At 36.2% G+C, this 17,948-nt stretch overlaps 2 protein-coding genes across 9 annotated transcripts in view; both read right to left on the reverse strand.

The window, feature by feature from the left end:
- The window catches only part of LOC126374669 (potassium/sodium hyperpolarization-activated cyclic nucleotide-gated channel 2), a 317,872-nt gene that overhangs the window by 101,231 nt on the left and 198,693 nt on the right, over positions 1–17,948 (reverse strand). Inside the window, exon 1 of one of the 8 annotated variants that reach the window (XM_050021375.1) lies at positions 16,361–16,616. The exons of the other annotated variants lie outside the window; for them this stretch is intronic. Within the exon in view, the coding sequence (XP_049877332.1) occupies positions 16,361–16,463 (103 nt within the window). The 5' untranslated portion in view covers positions 16,464–16,616. Of the gene's footprint in view, positions 1–16,360; positions 16,617–17,948 lie in introns of those variants that run through there. 8 annotated transcript variants of the gene reach the window in all.
- Positions 1–17,948, reverse strand: part of LOC126374664 (GPI ethanolamine phosphate transferase 3) — a 387,485-nt gene that overhangs the window by 52,025 nt on the left and 317,512 nt on the right. The gene's annotated exons all lie outside the window — the stretch shown is intronic.

Here is a 17,948-nt window from a genome sequence, read left to right on the forward strand (position 1 = left end):
TTATCATTACTTAATCGGAAGGAAGGAACCTTGCGCGGGCGCAACCTTGGCCTTTCGATTCGGCAATATTTATCAGTCGTGGCCCGTCGTGGGAATGACCGTAACGGTACCGGCCACAGATCAAAGATCAACTCGACTTCGCAAACGAGGATAAAGTATTTGCGTATTGGTGGCCTGTAATAAAAATATAATAAGACTAAAAATATTACTAACAACCTCCGTCGTCTAGAGGTTAAAGCGTTGGGCTTACGATCTGGAAGTCTAAGTTCGATTCCCGAAACGAACATTGTCGAAATCACTTTGTGAGACTGTCCTTTGTATGGATATCTTTTTGATTGATTTATTTTTTGACGTGACTTATTGTAGATTTGCCGCAAATGGCATTAACTACTGGGTCGGACAAATGGAGAGCGCTGAGGGCTCTCAAAAGAAAGATGGTATGTTAAACCTTTGGTCCAAGGCTACTATGTTATGTATGTTGAATCATTATGTTGATTTCTGACTAGAAATACTAAGTACTAGCAACACATAGTATTTAAATATATTTCGTAACGTGATTAGATTTGCTACCAATTGATTAATGGTGCCATAAAATTGTCAACATGCATCGCGCGACGGTGAACTGTTTAAAATTGTGAATGTGGGGAAATTATACATACTGCCATGGTTCTTAAATAGTACTTATATTACTTGTAAGTTAGGGTGCTTCTTGTTTTTTCAAAGAATTTTTACTTAACATAAACACGGAATCACGCGTGGATCCCGAAGGCAAAGGTGTATAATGGTGCTAATTTCTGAAGACACCATCTAATTTTATTTTAAGTTATATCTGTCATTTTCTTATCCGCCGAAAAGGAAAGGGACGGGTAATCGACAAGCATAACATTTATGGAATACACGTCAATTTTAGAAAAAAAATAATAAACCCTCCCAAAATTTTATAATGGCCGATAACCCGACAGAATTAAGTTGAGAGCACATGTGAAACGGATTGCATAACAGCGAGATACCTATAATTCTCCCGAGTTATTCATTCATTTTAAAATTAACAGTTGCCAATCTCCCGTCCCTTTCCTTTTCGGTGGATAAGAAAATGACGGGTATAAGTAACTTAAAATAAAATTAGGAGGTGTCTGCGGGAATCGGGGCCGATGTTATCCTAAAAGTCATTTACGCACCAAATGTACTCTATTCACTCTATTCAGAGAGAAGCTTAAGCAAGTAAGCCGTTTAAATATTCAAAGATTACAACACCTTATCATTTGTTGGATGACCTGGGCTTATAACTTGGCGCAACTTTGCTGTTCCCCGGGGACTTTGTAATAATAAAGTTATTATTAGCTGGATAAGTAGAGCAACTTATCATGTGTACGGGGTTTTGGAAATTGAGTTATTAAAGTGTTGCGATTGTGAGCGATCAATAATGAAGTGTAAGAGAGTGTGAGGACCAATGTATGTGTGAGAGAGCGTATGTGTGAGAGGGTGTGTGTGTGAGTGTGTGTGTGTGAGAGAGCGTATGTGTGAGAGGGTGTATGTGTGAGTGTGTGTGTGTGTGAGAGCGTGTGTGTGTAAATGTGACACGCGTTAATTTTTTACAGCTACACTAGTTAACTACTACATAGTAAAAATGTATAATATAAAATAATGCATTTATTGTATATAGTGTGGGTTAATTAAATATAAGTACTTAGGCTCTTAAATAATCAAATTCCTTGATGAATTAAGCTTGACGACTACCACAAACAAGATTACGTTTTAAAACCAATAACAATTTATAAAAAATCAACTAAGATTCGCCCATTGTGGCCGATACAAAAGGAAAACGTCAATAAATGAACTGTGGGCTGAAATGATTCAGTCACTCAACATTCAAAAGGTGAATGAAAAAGTGATCTTTACAAAATGTAGGTATTTATAGATACATAAATCACTCCAAGTAGACAAGTTAATGCTGATAATAAATAATGGTACTTAATGTGAAAAGTAACTTATTTACTTGTCAAAATGTTACCAATAGAATACTTAAGTGTATACGTTTTTATACGTAGTGATGGACTGATCAATAAAATACGCAGACAGCAAAAATGCGACCTTCTTCTATCGTGTGGATTGTGAGGTGGATTGCCAACCCCATCAACCCTGGTGACAGGGTTATTACTGAGCCGCCATAGGCCCCTGACATGACTCATGTAACGACTACGTACTTACATCAGTAAGTAATAACCGGGACCAACAGCTTAACGTGCCATCCGAAGCACGAATCATCTTACGTTTTGGACAATCAGGTGATCAGCCTGTGATGTCCTAACCAAACTAGGGATCACAAAGTGATTTTTGTGATTTGTCCCCACTGGGATTCGAACCTGGGACCTCCGGATTGTGAGCACAACGCTTAATCACTGGACCACGGAGGCCGTAAAATACGATAATGATACTGTTGCTGATTTCAGCAGACACCTCCTAATTTTATTTTAAGTTATACCCACTAACCCACTTATACCTGTCACTTTCTTATCCCCTGAAAAAGATAGGGACAGGTAGTCAACAGGATTAAACTTGATAGAATACACGTTATTTTTAGGCAGCAAACCTTAAACAACCCTTTTGAAATTTTACGTTTAGGAACGCTGATTTTAAAATTAACGTTCATTCGTTGATTATAAAATTAACGTTTGTCAATCATCCGTCCTTTTCGTTTCGGCGGATTATAAATTGCCGGAATTAGCACTAATATATATTCCATGACGCTTAATACAATCCTTAAGTCAGATGATCCGTGCTACGGAAGGCACGTTAAGCCGTTGGTCCCGGTTGCTACTTACTGATGTAAGTCAGGGGTCTTTGGCGGCTCAATAATAACCAGGGTCGATGGGTAATCCACCTCATAGCTCATAAGATAAAAAAGAGAAAAAGTAAATTTTAAAGTGCCGTAAATAATTGTGTGAAAAGTTATGGCTTACCTAATGTGATTGAGTATGTACGAGCTACCACTTCACACAATAATGCTTCTCACAATTCATAATTGAGCGTGGAAGATGCGGTAACATTCGTATACTTAATATTTTACCATAATAAAGAGATAGTTAGCAAAACAATACACGTAAGTATTGTATTGAATGTGTATGAATCAATCGTGAGCAAAACAATGCGACAACTTTGTGAATTTGCTATTTAAACTTAAATTGTTAGTGAGAAGAGACCACCGTCAACGAATGAGGTGGCATTATGGACTCAATTTGTTCTTTTCGGGGTGGGCAGAGTCACAAGTCACTAGAGACATTTAACTTGCAAACACACTAGGAGATAGATACGTATGAATCATATACAATTGTATATAGATCACAATTACAATATTTATCCTCCTAAGACCGAATGTTCTTTATAAATCCAAACCCCATTGTTTAACTATTGTGTCTGGAAATCTCTTTCTTAAGAGGATATAATCTAGGTTACATTCTACTAGTAAAATGATTTGGTATCATTCATTACACATTAAAAACAAAATAAAAAAATAATAAAAAATGAATACAATTGAGTAATAAAGAAGTCATTCTTAAATATTAAAATAAAATTATGAGTTAAATGAAATAAATTCGTTATAACTATAGAACGTAGGTATGCTCAAGAAGCCAGCGTTTGAGTCGAGACTTAATATAGGTTACAAATACAATCATAATATATAAGTTACAAACATATAGGTATATGTTATAATTATATGCAGGTTACTAATCCATCGCTCTTGTAGATAGTCCATCATGTTGGTTACGACATACCTAATGTGAAAGAAGATCCTTTATTCTATGTGTTATTCAATAAAAACATGCTGGAGTTTTATTCTCTCTCTTTATTTAAGAGCTGCTCTCTTGTCGGTGGAGTAATCGCCATTCCTCTTTTCTTCCCGCCAAATCTCCCTTATACGACACGACTTGCATCTTCTCTTTTATTTGTTTCATAAATGTTCTCCTAGGTCTACCCTTTCCTCTCTTTCCTTCAATTTATCCTTCTATGATGTTCTTTATAAATGAATCGTGTCGTATCAGATGGCCAATCTTATTCCCTCTCCGGTTCTCTATAGACTTTATTATGGTATTTTTAGCAGATTTGTCAGCGTTTCTCTTTTACCGAATTAATAATTGTCTACATAATAATAAACCTCCAATACGGTATTAAATACATGTCTAGTCCTATTATACGCAATGCACAAAAAAAATCCCTCCAACATTGTCCTCACGATATCCATACACAATAGTTAGTTAGTGGAGCGACGTTTAGCCACAGAGGGCTTCTGGACTTGACATGCTAATCTCGTTTGTTTAACATGGCCCTCTTAATTCGACACAGATTGAGGAGGGCATTCTGCCAAGCTGACATAGAAGGGATATTTTGCTAGATATGGTATATAAAGGTCTGTTTGAATCGATCAATCGCTGATTAAAGGTACCTGTTGACTGTTTGCTTTGGGTTGGAGCTTTGGATTATGTTGCTGTTACAGTTGTATAAACAATTGTAGTTGTATCTCTATTTAAAATAGTCTCTAAATTGCCTTTAATATGGTGACATTTAAGTTCTACTGCATCTCAAATTGCGTAGCCACTTTACCGGCTATGCATATTTTTACCGACTTCTAAAAAGGAGGGGGTTTTATGTTTGTTCGGGGATAACTTCGACTTTTATGAACCGATTTTGATGATTCTTTTTTTGTTCGAAAGGAGATATTCCTAAGGTGGACTCACGATAAGGAAGTCAATGTCTGATGATGGCAGACCAGAGAAATCGAGGGGAATTTTCATAAATCGTTTTTAGTTTTAAGTGTGAAGTCGGTTTTTTTTGGATTGCAATTTTACTACTTTTGGTTAGATAATGCATACAAAAGTGTTTTTTTGATAAATAGAAGATCATACTAAAGTTTTTAGTTTTCCTGTGCATGATAATCAACATTTTTTCCCCTGCAGGTTATAATGCACAAGACGACCTTTTAATATACTATAACGGAGCTCCATGTGCCGTAAAGTTTGCGAATGAGTGAAGTGCAAGAATGTTACTACAGCACTAGTGAATACCTTAATGATACTGATGTTACAATTTGAAAAGCTTCCTTCTCTCTTTTTTAAACTTCTATTTTGTTGTGCCCGAAAGGGTCATATGTAACTTACAAACTTGTACACCATCATAGTATGAAAATAAAGAATATTGAATAGTGAAGTATGAACTATCTGCTCATACTTGTGTGGCACGCGCTTCGCGCTCACTTGATCCTTCCAACCACTTTCTTCTATTCCGTGGTATATAGATTTTAGAGCTTCTAAGTTGAAAATCCTTATTCGGTTAGGTAGTTTCAAGAAATTGAAGCAACCGGATAAATGAGCTGGGAAAAGGAACAATAACAAGTAGAAGGTACCTAAGTAAGTTCTCTCAAATTCACAATTCCACAAAATCTGTGAAGACAAACTTATTCCTTTGAAATTAAAATACGCAGCTAAAAAATGATAACTTTCATCAAGTTCTTACGGTACCTAGGAAAAATAAGAGGAGTTATTAAATTAGTGCTGAGAGTGAGCCATTATGAATCTATGGAAAGTTTTATAGACTTGGTCTGAGCTGAAAAAAGTACCTAGTATTTTTTTAACAGTAAGTAGTCATTGAAGAAACGTAGCTGAAAAGCTACTTATCATAAAAGCAGTAAAATCTACTAGGTTATATTTTAATTTTCAATAATAATTTTGATGAATTAATTCATGACCTGGGGTTCCCAGGTATTATTATGGTTTTTTTTTTCAAATAAATCTCCTGGTTCTGCCCACCCTCTGAACTCTGAAGAATGAGTTACAAAAAAGTAAGCAGCCATCGGTTGAAAAAAGGCAGTTTTGATTGAAAATATGTTTTTTTTTTAAAGTTTTCTTCTTTCCATCTTTCATTTTTTCACCTAACTTACCTATATTAGGTACTTACTTATATTAGTTATATTATCAAAGGCCGCAATTTGTTTGCCTTTTAAATTTCGAATACCAAATGACATTGTATTCAAGATCAAGGTTCCACTAACGCGTGATGATGAAGAGACAATTGACAGTCCGCGGCAACAGCCATAGATTAAAAATATCTGCCTTGTTGTGCGGACGGAACGAAAGACGTCCGTCAAAATTCTCCACGTTTGTCAGCTGATTTACAATATAATGACTTATAATGGCCACTGCCGAAAGTGATGACGTGGTTACAAGAAACAATTACTGACTACAGATTTGCCATGACAATAAGTTGGTACTATTCAGAAAATATTACAAAACGAATACTAAACATAATACAAGGTTTAAAATATAGTCCGCGCCACGTCACGAAAGAAGTCCCGCGGCGATAGTGTCGGAAATTCTGCATAGAATTATTATGACTTCTCAACGTCGACAAAAAGCAATCCTGGTTTGGGGTGGGGGGGCATTGGGTGTCCAACTATCTCCATTACCCGTCCGTAAAAGACGGACAAAACAGACATACACACACATACACCATGGATTGTACATCGATATCTAAGCATGTAATAGAACACGGAAATTGGGACTCTAAAAACGTCACTTGAGATGAATTTATGGAAATTAACTTTTGGGAGGGGACGGAAGAATGTAATAAAATATAAGTTTTTAAGTCGGGTACTTATTCTTCTTATCTATAATATTTATCTCCTTAGTTTTCTTGTAGAAGCGCAACAAAGTACTCTATTAATAGTCTAGTACGAAATTAGGTTAAACTCTAATTTATTCTAGACATTTGTCAAACAAATGGATACGAGCCAGACGTCGCAGTATTGTCATACTTGTAGTATTCATTATTATTAGTGTATAGTATCACTTACGCTTCTGAGCGGTTATTTTCAACATTTTTCTAAAGTGCAGGAGGTGAAAATTGATTATGAATGAAGAACTTAGTACTAGGCTTGTATAATCCATTGAGCGAACATATTTATTCTCAAGTAAGTATACAAATAAAACTGATAGTACTACAGCTAAGCTTGTAACTATTTTAAAAATAATTATTTTAGTCTTCAACAAAGGTTTGATCGACTGAAAAGTGACATAAAATTGATATTTGTATAATATGACCTCTCTACTTATAACAATGTGCATTGTCATTGCCTTGAGTCATAAGTACAAAAAATATAATATATAATATCAGGTAAATATATTATCTGGATGGTTAATTTGATCGGAGCGGGAAACACCGTCCTCAGCAAATAAGGTACCAGTGTTATACAATTCTATATTTTAAAGTCTGCATGAGATATAATCTGTCTGTCCTTGAAAACAGAAAACAGTCTGGAGTCAGATATATTTGTTAAACATTAGATGGAATCATGGATGTGATCTTAAACATCGATAAAACGGTGCAGAACGCACGACACAACGCTCTTATCCACTCGTATTTAAACTTGGGAGTAAGTATAGTATACAAGGTGTTAGTGCCATCGTAACGAATACTGAGGGGAATGATTCAGACCATGATTCTGACTTGATATCAAATGTAATTACCTGTCGGTATTTTTTATGTGGAGCTCGGTGGCGCAGCGGCAAACGCGCTCGGTCTGCGATTGTTGAAGTTAAGCAACTTTCGCAAAGGCCGGTCATAGGATAGGTGACCACAAAAAAAAAGTTTTCATCTCGAGCTCCTCCGTGCTTCGGAAGGCACGTTAAGCCGTTGGCCCCGGCTGCATTAGCAGTCGTTAATAATCATCAATCCGCACTGGGCCCGCGTGATGGTTTAAGGGCCGATCTCCCTATCCATCCATAGGTAAGGCCCGTGCCCCAGCAGTGGGGACGTTAATGGGCTGATGATGATGATGATTTTTTATGAATTAAAATTTTAGTGTTTTAATTTAATTATTTTCAGTTCCATTCTTTTGCGACGGAAAATTCCACTTGATATAAATCAGAATCATGGTCTGAATCATCCCTCAATTTTCGTTACGATGTCACTACCCTGTATAAACTTAAAAAAAATTACCGAGTCAGTTTCCTCAGCACTCCCTATTTGTCCGACCAAGTAGTGAATACGATCTCAGGCAAGCAAAATGATGTAATAAGAAATATTGTAGTTAGGTTTTCCTTTCATTAATAGCGAATGCAATAAGTGCCATATATCCATGTCCATAAATCGACGAAAATTAACATCGTGAAGTCGCATTGAGATCATAAAAAATATATAATTTATAACTCTCCCTTCCCCCCGCTTTTCCTTAAAATTTAACGAAATATTTCCTTATCTTGTTTGCATTGATCATGAGAGGAAAACCTGGCGTAAGGATAATTATGGTACTTAATCAAAATAAATCGAGGGAGAATATTTAAGTTCTCCACATCATCAGGAAGGAAGGACATTTAAGTGTTATCTACATCATTTTCTTTTTTAAGGAAATAAAAATATGTTCTTTCAGTTTTAAAAGGGTAGTTTCCAACTAGTCAAATCACTTACTTTTTATTAAACGTCAAGACAGGAAATTACTACAGAATTTGTATGAAAAAGCAACCTGTGACGTCATAGAAAAACGCGACATAATGTCGCACTTATTTTTTTGTTAATTAAAATTCATAAATAAGTTTAATAGAAAAAAGAAAACGTTTAGTCAATTTGGCCATGACGACAAGTATCCGATACTGACAGTAACACATTCATTCACAATCTCCACCAACCCGCAGTGGAGCAGCGTGGTGGAGTATGCTCCATACCCCCTTTGGTTGATTGAGGGGAGGCCTGTGCCCAGCAGTGGGACGTATATAGGCAGTTTATGTAATCACTGGATGTAACCGAAGTGCATCTAAGATAAAAAAAAAGACACCGATGTGACGATAAATTAAGGAAGTTTAAAGAATACCTTCTCATTCAACCCATAATGATTTAATGAACTTGAAATTTTAGATAATATCAGCCAGTTCACTTTGTAATTGTACGTGTATATTACGAAGGCAAACATCAACATTACTGACCAACATTATACACCAACACCAACATTATCTAGACACGCGGTCGCGTGTCAGCCAAGTTCAAGGAACAGAACTGGCGAGCCGCACCGTGTGTAATATTACACGAACCATTTGGAGCCACTTTTGACCCCCTCATAAATCAAAAACTATCTCACATAAACGTATCAAATTTGGCTTATATATTGAGACTAACGAGATACATATGTGTTCTAAATTTCATAAGCTTATCTCAAACGGTTATTTAGATATTAATGTCCAAAAATCCTCATTTTTATCATTGACTGACTGACTGACTGACCTATAGATCAAAATTCTAGCCCAGTTCCAGATGACCTAGAGAGTTAAAATTTGGCATGCAGATAGGTAGTTAGATGAATACAAAGGAAAAAATATAAAACTGACAATTTTTAAATATTTAGATTCTATTATGAACGCTTAACTAAAATACCTAATGAAGAATGTTACTAAGTATGCCAAATCGCTTGAAATGATGTCTCAGTAAAGTCTGTATGTATACAAATACACTGGTTTTTGTTGTAGTCAAAAATACTTAGAAGTTTTGATTTTATAGGCACTCAAAGTTTCGAAAAATACCGAGTCCCGCTAACAGTCACTTGACCGCTTGTGACGTCGCAACGCGCCGCGCGAGCCGCGGCCCGCATAGTAGGTATTAAGTCGCCAGCACTTATAGTAAGTAGCTTGCGCAGCATTTTGTTGTTTTCGTCCTAAAAAAAATAGTAAATATTATTCGATTAATAAAATGGATAAAGGATTCGAAAAAGGGCAATCGGATAATAATAATATAATATAATTTTTATAAATCTACCAAAGAATTATTATGTTCGATCGTTAGTTTCTACCAACAATCCGAATTTTCGGAATTATAAAATAAGAACTGACAAATACTTGTAGTTTTAGAACTTGCGAAGGCTATAATTCATATATCAAAACTAGCCAAGACAGACCTTAGGCTACAATACATTATCTTATGTTATAAAAAGATATTTTATGTTATACTGTTACTTATAAATAAATTCAGGACTGACCATTGAACTTGGCACCCATTTAGATCTCACTTCTTTTGTCGTTGAAGTCAACAACCAAAGCATTTATTATTGTATTGAACTTGGCTGTCATTTCACATTTATGTTTTTGATTGGATATAACTTTACTTAAATCAAAGAAATGTATAGGCCAAGACCGTTTAATATTTATCATTGAAATCATCACGAGTACGTTATTGAAGATTCGTTTACTAAGGTAAAAAAAAAGAAAAAAGGAAAATGTTACCGTCATTAGAGTTTGATTCCCTCGACATCAAGAGTGACCGCAAGGTGTCTTTTCACATCTTAGGCCTTTATCCACCTCGACATGGATTGCGGACATACGGTCTTACCCATTCAGTAGGGACAGCACGTTGGGAACGTTCTCGACAGTAAAATGGCGCAAAACTTATGTAAAAAGAGCTATAAACTTATCTTTAAACAGATAAGACCAGAGTACAAGAAAGAACAATTTAAAAAAGAAAAGCAGCCAGTGTCCTTGCTATTAAAGAGTTTTTACAACGGGAACAATCCCACTTTGGGAACATTCCCGGGAACGGCATATCACTGTGTATATTGGTGCTAATTCCTGTAAATACCATCTAATTTTATTTTAAGTTATATCTGTCATCTTCTTATCCGCCGAAAAGGAAAGGGACGGGTAATCGACAAGCATAAAATTTATGGAACACACGTCAATTTTAAGCACAAATCTAAACCAACCGTCTAAAACTTTTTCATCACTCAATAACCCGACACAGTTAAGTAGACAGCACGTCAAACGGATTGCATACCAACGACGTACCTTTTTGATTCGCCCGGGTTATTCATTCATTTACTCATTCTTCCTAAAATTAAGAGCTGTGAATCATCCGTCCCTTTCCTTTTCGACGGATATGAAAATGACGGATATAACTTAAAATAAAATTAGGCGGTGTCTGCAGGAATCGGGGCCGTTATGTTACTATTCCGTCTTACCAATAAAAAGCAAATAAGCGGTGAACGTGTGTTGAATCCAAATAACATATATTTCGATCGAACTTTGCTTGGCTATCAAATACACAGTCATGTTCACCGCTTGTTTATTTTTTATTATTAAACCTTATCAGGGGGTAAAAAGGCCACATTGAAGCAATTAACCTAAAAAAGCAACATTTTTTACATGCGCAAATGTCTAATTGCAATATTGCTTTTTAGATGAATTGCTTTGATGTTGCCTTTTTGGATGCATAATATAATATTTTTTGTTTTTGCTTCAGGTTCTTGCTAGTACTTATAAGCTTGCACATGCCTACAGTTAACTACCAAAACGTTGTTATGGATGTTAGAATCATAACCTAGCACGATATTTACAAACTCTGGCGTTCGTTCTGCATAAAATGTTAGCGATTTTCCTAATTGCGGCATTTACTAAGTAAACGCGTTCAACTTGTTCATTAAAAAAAAAAAAAAATTAAATGAGATTGTGGTAAAATATAATATTTATAAACCAGTTAAAATTATTTTGCGTCTTTCGTAATATGAAATACAGCTTCTCTTTAAAATATGAAATCTGAGTTTGCCTGATAATCACGCAATCAATCAATCCTGCTTGGCAATGCTTTTGCGTGAACGCTTTCATATATCGCCATATGTTTGAAATTACCGCGCGAGCACATGTCTACCCGTTAGAGTAACCTTTGTCATCACTACAAGTTTAATAATACTGTCGACTCCCCGAGGATACACCTTCATACAAATATCATTGGGTAAATAATCGTTGGGCGACCGCACACCCACGAGTGTGATCGAAGTAATACAAACTCTCAATGCTAGGACATTAGGGACGTTTTATAAATAATAACCTGGAATCTGATAGTAGTGCGTATATTAATACGTCTGTAAGACATAAACATAAACAGCCTTACGTTCCTCTTGGGCACAGGCATCCTCTTAATCAACCGGAGGGGTATGGACCATACTTAGGTGATTCTGTAGTGAGGTGAGGTGATTCCAAATAAAGAAGAGTCTCACAAAGTAATTTCGACATTACCCCCACTGAGAATCGAACGTGGACCTTAAGTTAATATTTTAATATGGTAAGGCAGAAGCCTTACCCAATCGCCCATGTTTAATAGGGTGTAAATTACTTGAGCACAATATAGCGACCAAGTAAAACCAACCTAAAAATCCAAAGCACTAAATATTTGTGTAGGCCAAAAGGGCCACATTTGTCATAACATCTGTAAAGAAAGGCTGGTAGTCGATGACTCGAAACAAATCCCTTTAGGGATGTGCTATATTTAGAGAATTGATGTGTTCGATTCATTGAACTGAACTTAATCTCAATCATTTTGCGGAAACGTGTCAAGGATCAGGTTATGTATAAGCTATTAATGCAAATACTAAAATAAAATAAATTTATATTATTATTCGCAAAAAGAATGTTCTATAAACTATAAATAAATAAACGCACACTTGTCAGTCATGGTATAATCACCAGAGCGAGTAGCAATCTCACTATTGTTAACGAGGAGTTCATTTACATATCTAAATACGTTAAAATGTTACATAAAAACAACTTTCTGTTTATTTTAAATGTCAGTAATTTATTGCTACAAAAACCTGTAATAATAAATATTTTGAAGTACCTAGTTCCGGTCAAGTAGTGAATGGCGTCTGAGGCAAATCTATATATATATGTAAACAAGAACTTTCTAGAAAATACGTCAAAATACGTACCTAAAAATTGTTCAAAAGGCGTTATTGTAAGTGATAAAACTGTACAAACATGCCTTTCTGTTATAATAAAATACAGTATTCTTCAATTAAAATGTACTTTAGTTCGACTCAGTGAATTAAAGCCCTTGTAACTTCCCATCCCTACTTTAGTTTTTCTTACATTCAACGGTCGAGAGAAAAACATTCCCTCGAATCCATTGCCAGATGTGGTTCATTCTATCGGTTGGTTTTTGTGCACCCTAATGAAAGATCGACATTCATTCCATTCGACCATTTGCTACCACTATAAGTAGGTACAGATGTTCTATAATATACACATAGGAGGAGATATATAATATAAGCACAGAAGTTTTATAAGAATGGAGATTGAGGAGCTCGGTGGCGCGAAGAGCTCGGTGGCGCAGCGGTAAACGCGCTCGGTCTGCGATTGTTGAAGTTAAGCAACTTTCGCAAAGGCCGGTAATAGGATGGGTGACCACAGAAAAAAAAAGTTTTCATCTCGAGCTCCTCCGTGCTTCGGAAGGCACGTTAAGTCGTTAGTCCCGGCTGCATTAGCAGTCGTTAATAACCACCAATCCGCACTGGGCCCGCGTGGTGGTTTAAGGCCCGATCTCCCTATCCATCCGTAGGGAAGGCCCGTGCCCCAGCAGTGTGGACGTTAATGGGCTGGTGATGATGGAGATGGAGAACTTACGATCTTAATATCTATCGGGGGAGGCAGAGCCAAGAGTATCTGGAGTCACTCTTGGTATTCAAGTTGTTAACGTATACAGGGTGTTAGTGACGTCGTAACGAAAACTTTGAGGGATGATTGAGACCATGATTCTGAGATGATATGAAGTAGAATTTTCCGTCGCAAAAGTATGGAACAAAAAATAATAAAAAGAAAAACAAAAATTTTCATGAATTTTCCGACGGAAAATTCCACTTGATATCAACTCAGAATCATGGTCTGAATCATCCCCCTCAGTATTTGTTACGATGTCACTAACACCCATACCTACTTGTATGGGTACAGTATGTACTTGTGCGGGGTGTAAGTGACATCGTAACGAATACTGAGGGGGATGAAACAGCTGATTATTCTGAGTTAATATCAAGTGGAATTTTTCATCGCAAAAGTATAGAATTTAACATAATTTAAAAAAACTAAAAAAAAATCATGAATTTTGCGACGGAAAATTCCACTTGATATCAACTCAGAATCATGGTCTGAATCGTCCCCCTCAGTATTCGTTACGATGTCACTTACACCCCGTATAATGAAGCAGTATTAGTAGTTTTACCGTGATGGTGTGGTTATTTACCGTGGTAGCCCAAAAAGAAAAGCAACCAGTGTCTTTACAATTAAAGAGTTTTTACAACGGGAACATTCCCGCTTTGGGAGCTGCATACATTTTGATGGTAGTGCGACTATGGTTCCCTAGCGTTATCCCGATTTTCACATGGTCCACTTTACCTAACCTGAAGATTTGACAGGTCCGGTTTTTCACAGAAACGGCTGCCTGTCTGACCTCCAAACCCGAAAGGAAACTAGCATTATGACAAGTTCGGTGTAGATCACATAATAACTCCGAAACACATTACTCAGCTATGTGGTTTTCCTTACAATGTCTTCCTTCACCGCTGAGCACATAATAATCATTTCAGATCTAAATATAATTGTAAAAGCATTCTTCTTCTTATGTGTGGGTTGTGAGGTGGAATACCAACCTCATCAACTCTGGTGTCAGGGTTATTACTGAGCCGCCAAAGGCCCCTGACATGGTTTATGTAACGACTACATACTTACATCAGTAAGTAGTAACCGGGACCAATGGATAATGTGCCTGCCGAAGCACGGATCATTTTACTTTCGGACAGTCAGTTGATCAACCAAACTAGGGATCATAAAGTGAAGGGAAAACCATTAAAAAGACCCGTGTCGGATTTGAACCTGCGACCTCACAATGAGAGTCGAGCGTTTTACCAACTAGACTACCCCACGGGTCCTGTGATAATCAGCTGAAAGATTGCAAAGGTTTTTCTTTAGTATCAGTTTAGCAGAGAGGTAAGATAGGATAAAAAGACGTTCCAGACTATGATCTATAAGACAGATCGCGCTGCTCAGACTTAACGTGATAATTACCTATTTTCTCATGGCTTAGGGTACATAATTATTCAAAAATATACTGTAGTGGCAGAGGATAAAAGTAATTGTTGCTTGAGATTTGGATCTGATACTTATAGAATTATGATGATATGTATATTCCTTCACTTTGTTTTGATCAGTATAATAAAGGATGATAGATGTGTTGTACAAGGGTCATCATTTACACCCAAAAATAAAGATAAAAGTTGCTTATGTCTGTTAAGTATCCAGGAAATTAGAAGGTTAAACGAAGGCAAATCTAGACAGCGCTATCTACGTATATTATTGCTTTGGGGAACGTAGCTATGATTGTTTCTAAGTGAAGTTCGTTTTACGTTTTATTTACTGACGAAATATAAAGGTCTCTGTTTAAAACTATAATTATGAACCGAGTAATAAATAATGATAACTCTCTGAAATGAGTACGCGGGGTAATTGCATTCTTATAGGTAGCTACGTAGGTATATTGCGTAGATATTTACTCCAATTTCAATATTAATCAGTCATTGTAAAAAGGGAAAATAAGCTTGTATACAAAAAAGTGACTATTGATTTAAAGAGTCGTGGTGGCCCAGTTGGAAGAACGCTTGACTCTCATTATGTGGTTGCAGGTTCGAACCCCAGCACGGGCCTAAACCAATTATTTTTACGTGCTCAGCGGTGAAGAAAAATTCAAATTCAAAAATATCTTTATTCAGTAGGTAATATAGTTACACTTTGAATCGTGATTTTTTAAATAACGAACGTCTCCTCCGCCTAAAACTACTGCAGCTTCTCACAACCTGTCTATACAGGGGAAAAGAAGCTGCAAGAAAAATCTCGGCACAGGGCCCTAGACGTTCTTAAAAAAAATAAACATAAAATATTGTCATACAATTGAGTAACATCGTGAGGAAACCCACATTCCCGAGAAATGCGTTACGGAGGATGTGACCTAACTTGTATTGGGCTGGTTTTCCTTTCGCGAGTTTGACGGTCGGACAGGCAGTCGCTTCTGTAAAAACTAGGCCTGTCAAATTGCCAGGTTAGGTATGCGGATCCTGTGAGAAACGGGATACGAACGCTACGCGAGATAGAAACGCTAGGAAGATGACGATGACCATTGCTTTAATGACGATGATTATATTAATCGATTTAAGAATACACGTATCTCTTACTGATTTAAGCAAAAAGTAATAGAAAATATTACTTGTAAGTAAGTACCTATCATAAAAATATAATATTGATGTACATCACAGGAGATTATCTGACACAATATGTTACATTCATTTAATAATTATAGTATTTAGTATATGCATAAAACGAAGGTAGGTAGGTATTTGGCAACAGTATTGAGTCGCGAATGATAAGACGGTGAAACATAAAAATACATTCGTTTAAATTAATATAAAAGTTAAAAAAAAATGTTTGAAACGTCCCTACCTGATGGATATACCTATTGAATGAAAGCACAATAAACACAAGCTGAACACACTATAAATATCAATCACAAATCTTACTTGGGGAATATTCCGCGGTCCTCCTAATAAACCTCATTGGTACTCGCATAGTTCTCCGCACAAGTTTACATATGGCAACACCAAAACGCTTCACATATTCCATTTTCCATGCTTTCCAACTGGCCAACTCCGGCGCACGCAAGAAATCTGACACCGATCGACGGCGGCGAGCGCTGCACTGGTCGATACACACGGCATGCTTACGATACGGCGAAAATAATACTGAGAAATAAGGCACTCGATTTAAAGTTTATCGTCAATAACGCATTATACCTATTATGACGGAGAATACATTAAAATACTATTAAAGTTGAGGTAAGCACGAGTTCTTATTGCGGGAGTCGATACCAATTTACCGGTTTTATATATACGAGAAATATTCCATTTAGTGTTTGTCATTAGGTAAATATGATTATGTATGACTAATTGTGCTGGTTAAGTGTTAAATCTGTAACCTCTGGTGGTTTTAATAGAAAGTCAATATTTTAACGAATTTATAGCGGATTTACGACCTTTGTGTTGTAATGACTGGGTTAGGTTACCTTGACCACCAAAGCAGAGAGAGAAAGGTCGCGGGTTCGATTCCTGGTCAAGTGAATTTAATACAATGATGATGATCAACTGTCTATATACGTAACACAGACAGTTGATGTTATAAAAATATATACGCAATTACTTATAGTGTTATGCTTAATATGACTTTCATAGTTATTAATATAGGTAAATGTCGGGCATTTTAGTATAACCTTTAGTCTGTGGCAGCGCTGTCAAAAAATTACCCCCCTGTCTGTGGAAGCCATTCCAAAATTTTTACGAGTTTCGCCAGCATTCAGCTTATGATGTAAATTTCACTTTTTGTGCATGGAACGTTATAATAAAGCGATTGATTACTAAAGCTAGATATATTTCCTTGTTTATAAACAATAACACAAGCCTCGAAATTATTTGTAAATAAAATACGAGCTGCTTGAATACGAAGTTTGATCAAAAATTCACTTGCACCAATATTATGCAGTCAATTATTGTTTGTGCCAAAAGTCATAGTCAAAATCAAAGGATATGACCATAAACTAGAAAAATAGAGCTTTGTAAAGACATATCACACTACATACTTTTATCGCTTTATATTGATCAATTTTATGAAAATAATATGACGAAAAATTTTGGAATGGCAAAAAAATCGGTCAGTAATATCTGCGCTTGTGTGAGTGTATTTCGTCATTCAGTCGTCTGTGTACGATAAGGATCCTGACTCGGTTCTTGAACAGTCGTCTGTGTATGATACGGATCCTGACTTGGTTGTTGAACAGTCGTCTGTGTATGACACGGATCCTGACTCGTTTGTTGAACGGTAGTCTGTGTATGATTAGGATCCTGACACATACATAGGATGTTTTATTTTTGTTCAGGTAAGGTGTGAAAATGAAATATGTCTAATAGGTATTTTTTTTATTATTTAGATATCACTTTAGTTAGATTGAGAGATAGATATCTACATGTTAAATCATTTATTCATATACAATCAAAAACAACTGTTCTTATTATGGTTTATATGACCAAAATATTATTCTTATAAGAGCCGTATTAT

The sequence above is a fragment of the Pectinophora gossypiella genome, chromosome 17, assembly GCF_024362695.1.
Source record: "Pectinophora gossypiella chromosome 17, ilPecGoss1.1, whole genome shotgun sequence".
NCBI lineage: Eukaryota > Metazoa > Arthropoda > Insecta > Lepidoptera > Gelechiidae > Pectinophora > Pectinophora gossypiella.